The following is a 6,895-nucleotide window of genomic DNA, read 5'->3' as shown; positions in this document are numbered from 1 at the left end:
TCAGCACACACAAAAGAATAAACACCCACTTCCCCCACTCTATCCCGGGTGTGCACATGGGTACGCGGATAATCTTCACCTCTGCAGATGTGCTGCCCTCCAACGGCAACTGTTTCTAGCGGCTAACCCCATTTGAAACATGTGGGTCAAATGGTTCTCAAGTTATCGTTGACCGTAGCCAAATGTTGACGGACGGACGGACGAACGGACGTACGACAGACGACACCCCATGGCAATAGCTCATCTTGACGATGTAAATGTGAGCTAAAAATTTACCGCCTAAGATACTTCTGGCCAAGATACTTCTGGCCAGATACTTCTGGCCAGATACTTCTGGCCAAGGGAAACACAGCATTGAAATATTCCAAACTGAGAGTTCAAGAGACGGCTCCTCATGACATTGCACACATCATTCCTGAAGCTTGTTTACATGCTGCACATAGGCTATAATGAATATCAACTAAGGTCTAACAAATCATGGTAAGTTGATACAAATTTATACTTTTTTTTATACTTTTTTTCCCGGCAATTTTGATACTTTTTTCTGGACAGATTTTATATATATTTTTGTAATATCCTGATATGATATATGCGTGATATGAGTGATATGAGTGATATGAGTGGCAGCACTGTGCTCGTTCTCTGCTTCTCTTTAGTGAAAAGTTCTGTGACCACGTCAAGGTAAGAAGCAATGCACAGGGATTCATATCTGGGAGAGAAAATTATACGAATAAACTATTGTGTGCGTTAATAATTGTTTAACCGTTTTTTTAAAGTTTTTTTCTACCCCCCCGTTATCGCTAATCCTGTCGTCTGTCCCCCTGTCACCTCCTACGCTCGCCTGACAAACGATGTTGTTCGTCCCTAGGCTCTCTCTTCGTTGTTCTCTCACGGTAGGAAAGCAGAGATCGCCCCTCATTATTGTCTGCTGCAATAGTTCCCTTGCGACACCTCATCCCCTGGCAGCACCAACCAGCTGCCGCACTTTACTTAGGATAACGGCGAGAACAGTACGTCGACGTTTATTACCAGATAGGCATCAAGCGACGGAGTGGAAAGACAACGGAGTGGAAGAATAACGGCAAAACCTGCGGCCGTGAGTGCGACAGTCGCGAGCCTGTATTATACTTACACCGGCAACTCTCCGATTGCGTACTCGGTGAGGTGATTACACGTACGGGTCCGGTGTCTCAGGACCCGCGGCAGCCTGCCACAAGGCCAAACGATGGCTGCCACAGGATGCATGTTGGAGTATAGTCGCACCTATTTACATGCACTCACGTTTACTCACTGTAAGTAAGCCATATGCTTGCTAAATTATTCCATGACGTAATTCGCTAAGTATGTGCGTCTGCAGACGCACGCCGATCCCGGTTACCCTGATCGCCCTTGCGTAAATGCCGAGTTAAACACAGTTTTATTAGATTGCTAGCAGAATGTAAATGTGTTGTGAAGCACTTACCAAACTTGACGAATGGCACGTGACTGTCGTGGATTATGGCGAATGCTGAAAAAATAATTCCATAGACCCAGGGGCGTGTACAGGATTTGTACCAGGGGGGGGGGGTCTAACCGTAACTCAAACTTGCGAGCACGCGAAGGAGGGGTCTGGGGGGCTCTCCTCCAGAATTTTTTTGAAATTAGACCCCCTTAGATGCGTTTTCTGCGCGAACAGGGGGGGGGTCCGGACCCCCTAGACCCCCCCCCCCCTGTACACGCCCCTGACACGTGTGTGCGTTGGTCTGTGCATTTCGTGTATATCGGTTACATCTCTACGGAGTTCTTCGATGGTGTGATTATCATCTATCTACACGCAGCGGCTAAAAATGTTTTGCAGCAGTAAGCTATAAGGCGTCAAAAGGCACCCTATCACCCTCACCGCACCAGCAGATTATTACCCTCACCCCACCAGCAGATTATTACCCTCACCGCACCAGCAGATTATTACCCTCACCACACCAGCAGATTATTAGGCCTACCTTCACCCCACCCTCGTGTGCGCAGTCACAACCAAGGTCACACAAAAATTCCGTTCACGTTAACTCTGAATTTTAATGAACGGTGTTGAGTAGATAAGACATTATTTAAATAGACAAGTTTACGTGGTTTGAAGAAGTAAAATGCCCATTTAATATACAACGGTGACCATGCAGTTGAAACAAACGCACATCTTTGCGTGGGTGCATTTGATTTCTCCATGTGTTAAACTGTCTTCCGAAGAAGACAGTCTTCGTGCCTGAGCTTGGAGGTTTACTTTGGACGAGTTTTTAATATTCGCCATTAAAATGTGTGAAAAATTGTCCGTTAAGGCACCCGGTGAGATTCCTGCTGAGCACGGAGCGTGAGGTTCGTGCTCCGCAGGAACCTCACCTTGTGCGGGGTCGATTTCACTGAGTTTTCGGTCTCGCGAGGTGGTGAGGAAAATATCTGCCGTGTTTGATAATTTTGGTCTCGCAAAGCTGAAAACTCTGAAGCCGAACACTGAAGCGTGTGTAGGGGTGTGTAGCGGTGTGTAGCGGTGGTCGCGGTGGTAGGGATGTGTAGGGGTGTGTAGCGTGTGTAGGGGTGTAGTGGGGGGGGGGGGGGGGTCGCGAAAAGGACTCGGGATGTCGAATTTGGGGGGGGGGGGGGGGTGAGGTTCCTGCTGAGCACGAAACTCACGCTGCGTGCTCAGCACGAATCTCACCATGTGCGGGGCCTTTACTCTCGCACTCACTCGCTCGCGTGCGTGCTCTCTATCACCCCCTCTCTCTTTGTTTATGAATTTAACTATTCGTAGAACGAGTAAATTTAATAGCTAAGCAATAATTCTTCTAAAACATCAATATGTGCAGGAAATGTTCCTAAGAAGGCCTGAATCTGTAAGCTGCACAAAATATCGACATTGTTTAATAGCATCAGTGTCTATTTTGCAATAAACATCAGTGGTTTAGATTTTTCCTACATATCTCAGTGTAATTTGGAAAATAGTCACAAATGCTTTATTATTTACATGAAAGCCTCATATTATATTATATAATTTGTAGGCGGGTATAAATTATTTAGATGCCGTTAAATGGTACCAGAAGCGTATAATGACAAATTATTCATATATTAGACAAATTAGACATATTTGTCATTATACGCTCCTGATGGTACGAATACTCTTTGCATTTTATTTTCTACAATTGTACTGCAGCTTTTGATTAGTTAGCACTGCACGATATGATATATGGTTGAGATATCTAGGTATAATTGAGTGATTTCCGTCTTCGATATAGTTCCTTGGACTTTAAAGACAATTATTTACGTGGTTACGAGGTTACGAGGCGTTTCGGAGTCGAGGATAATAGCGTAGGTAGGGTAGTGCTGCCATCTAACGAACAAATATTATAAAAATTGCACCAGAGCAGACGCTAAGCTGTACACAATAACGTTATTATGTTATCAGGAGTGATTAATAATAGATATATATTATTATTCACTCCTGATGTTATGATGTTATCATATAGGTCTCAGAGAGAGCAGATTGCAGAAATACCATGCATTACGACATCCCGGATTACGTAAACTCTCCTGTACGTAATTTGTAATTTATGGCCACTTTACTCGCGGTACAAAACAAAAATTCAATCACACGTAATTTTCAAAAAACAAATGGAAAGAAAGAGTTGAGAGTTTGAGTTCCCTACTTAAAAAGTGGGGTGCTCAATCGCCGTAAATAAATTTATGTACTCGTAATGAATATGCAGCTAGCTGTTAACACGTCGGGCACGTCCTCTATTATACGTGTAACATACCGCTATCCCATTAGACAGTTTACGGGCGCGCGTTTCTGCAATCAGCCCCTTATCCTTGCGCCCAGTATACACTAGGTACATGTTAATTGTTTCAAGAGCAGTTATAGTTATTCACAGAAACGTGTTCTTTCAATCGTATATAACGTTCGGATTTATCATGTATAGTATTCGGTTGCCCGAGACCTAACAGTAATACTGATTGAACGCGAAGAATGTTATTATACAATGCGAACAGAATCACGACGCAAACCGAACGGATATGACTTGGCAGGCTAAAACCATCCCAATCCAGGAAATTATCAGTTACTCGTCGGAGAAAGATCTATAAAAAATTTGCAGTCAACCGTCATCTGTAGCGCTGCGCTCGTCGAAGTAACTTACGAAAACAAACAGTAAAATCGCGTAAGGTATAGAAAGACAGAAGGCTGGTTTATCTGTACATGTGATATAAAACAGTATATGTAGTTATATTTATAGCAATTGTATCCTGCAAAAACGCTAATGTTGTCATTACAAATCTTTAAATCTGAAAAATGTTGGCTCTCACAGATTTTAAACACCTCGCCGGTGGCCGGCCGAGAAAACCATCCCCGGTGCCACCCCTGCCAGTTGGTAACAGTGCCTCTACTTCTCCCTCCTAGTAATTCTAGTTTTGAACTTTTTTCCCCCTAATATTAGGTACCAGGATACCGTTTTACATTCATACATAATCAATACATGCGTTAAACAATGTTTACTTGCATTCATGATTTTCCTTTTATACATCTTATAGGTGAGAGATCTTCCATGGGAACAGCTATCCAATTCTATGATGATAGCCAATACAAAATGTGATTCATTGCGTCATAAACGTTTTTCTCTAGAATGCACTAATTACGTAACGTGGACTATTAGTGTATATCAGTTTTGATATTCCTTTCCTATCGGCACCCAAAATAGCGATCAGATTCATGCATGTCTAAAGCATGGGTCCGGTTTCAAATAATATGGAATAATAATATAATAATATATAATAATATAATTATAATATATATTATAATATTATATAATAATATAATATATGGAATAATATGGGGCTCTAGGAGCACATGCGTTGGTTATTTGGATATTTGTTATCGTATTAGTTAGTAAATAATTAGATGGCCCTAAATCAACCCTCTAGCAACGTGAATTTTTTTGCCACATAATTGAAGTCGCCAAGGTAGGCCTTAATATTTTGTACATCAACTTTTTTTATTAATTGAATTATTTATTTAGTAATTAATTAATTAATTTATTATTCAATCTATTTTTTTTATCGATATTGTATTTCGCTTGTATTTCGAGTGTATGTAATATATGTATGCGAAGTTTGGTATTTGTGAATCTTGACACAACTCGGTCGGCTCGTAATGGTCAAGGTGACGATCACTGTTAGATGTGAGCATATCAATATTAAATATATTATACTTCTAGGATTAAAATTATTAAAGTGCAAATTAGTATGCGAATCGTTTTACGTTTATTTATCCCAGTTATTTCCACATATATATCTATGTGTGCATTTTATGTAGTTTCTTCACAACCTAATCGTAATATTTTATTTATTCTATATCATAGTAGTGTATAATAACACATTTAAACTTTATTTGACATGCTTGTGCACAAATGACAAAACACGCGCTAGATGTTTATTATTAGATACCAAAAGATCATTTGTTCTTCATGACATCAACATTATGTAATGTATTTGCTTTTTAATTCATTTATGTACAATCGATTATCTTCTTTGGAGTTCTCAATACGGCTATTTATACACACAATATTTAATAGGTCAAACATCAATTCAACAACGCTCTTTTGTGCAGCTTATGCCGTCAGTTTCTTGTGATACTAACCTAAGAATATCTGCAGGGCATTTATTCCCGGAGCCGCGATAAAGAGCGCGCGACCAGCCAGGCATGTTATCGTCAGTCTACTCGATGCGTAACTGCAGACGGAACAGAACGTCAATATTAACGGGAACAGTCACAAGTGTCGTGATCGTGGTCACCTCCTCCCTCCTGTATTCCCTCATACTGATCCGGGTATGGAAAGGGCACCGGGAGGAGACGTAGTGTAGCTATTAGCTGGACACGTGAGGAAGCATGCTTGCTATGATGGAATCACCAGGCAGTAAACGCAGAACACGATGGTATCACATTGACAGCCAGGTAAGCTGATTTTATACTTGCTTATTGTTATATCAAAATATATATGCAAGACATGTATATATATATAATAGATATGTATATGGGCTTTAATATCATCTATGCGGCAACTCGATTGTTCGTAGTAACGTGTATGTAGACACGCTCAGCATATAGGTGCATAGGGATACCCGGCTATGCGTACATGAAGGATTGCGTGCGTGCATTCATGCATTCGTGCGTTCACCCGATCATGAGGGACGTAGGGAGAGAAAGCTGGACCAAATAGTACACTATGAGTATGAGTAGGGCGAAGTGACTTTAGTAGTCTATGTTTTCCAGGAATCCGGAATCCAGAATTGTTTTGACGATATTTGAACGGTTAAATCGCCAGCGTGTGCATGTAAGCGTGACAGCCACAACCGGCTACTCCCCCTCCCACAAGCGTGTGTCCGTACGTGTGTGTGTGAGGGGATGCGTATGTGTGCGCGCGTGCGCGCGTGCGTGCGTGTATTAGCGTGCTCGTGTATGTTTTGTATGTGTGTGGTATGTGTAGGTAGACGTTGACAGTTCGTTTCGTATCTAGAACAAGGTTGCTTGAGTGGCTCGACTCCAAATTCCATTACTTAGCGCCCCGGGGTGCCTTCTCTACAATAGTACAAACCTTCACGATATTATTTATAACCTTTTATTTGGTCCACGGGTACATCCGTGTGTCTGTGTGTCTGTCTCGCTCTCTCCCTCTCTCCCTCTCTCTCTCTCCCCTCCCCCCCTCTCTCTCTCTATCTGTGTGTGGTGGGGGGGCGTGCGCGTGCGCGTGTGTGTGTACGTGTGTGTGTGTGTGTGTGTGTGTGTGTGTGTGTGTGTGTGTGTGTGTGGTGGGGGGGCGTGCATGCGTGCGTTCGTGCGCGCGCGTGTGTGTGTGTGATGGGGGTACTCTTTGTAAAA

General features: G+C 42.3%; 1 protein-coding gene across 1 annotated transcript in view; it reads left to right on the top strand.

Moving 5' to 3' along the window:
* Positions 1–5,760: 5,760 nt before the first annotated feature.
* The window catches only part of LOC106817371, a 22,972-nt gene continuing 21,837 nt past the window's right edge, over positions 5,761–6,895 (top strand). The window contains exon 1 of the mRNA XM_014822032.1: positions 5,761–5,971. Within this exon, the coding sequence (XP_014677518.1) occupies positions 5,906–5,971 (66 nt within the window). The 5' untranslated portion in view covers positions 5,761–5,905. The remainder of the gene's footprint in view (positions 5,972–6,895) is intronic.

Source organism: Priapulus caudatus, unplaced genomic scaffold (genome assembly GCF_000485595.1).
Source record: "Priapulus caudatus unplaced genomic scaffold, Priapulus_caudatus-5.0.1 Scaffold1705, whole genome shotgun sequence".
Classification (NCBI taxonomy): domain Eukaryota; kingdom Metazoa; phylum Priapulida; class Priapulimorpha; order Priapulimorphida; family Priapulidae; genus Priapulus; species Priapulus caudatus.
This window is presented reverse-complemented; position numbering and strand designations above follow the sequence as displayed.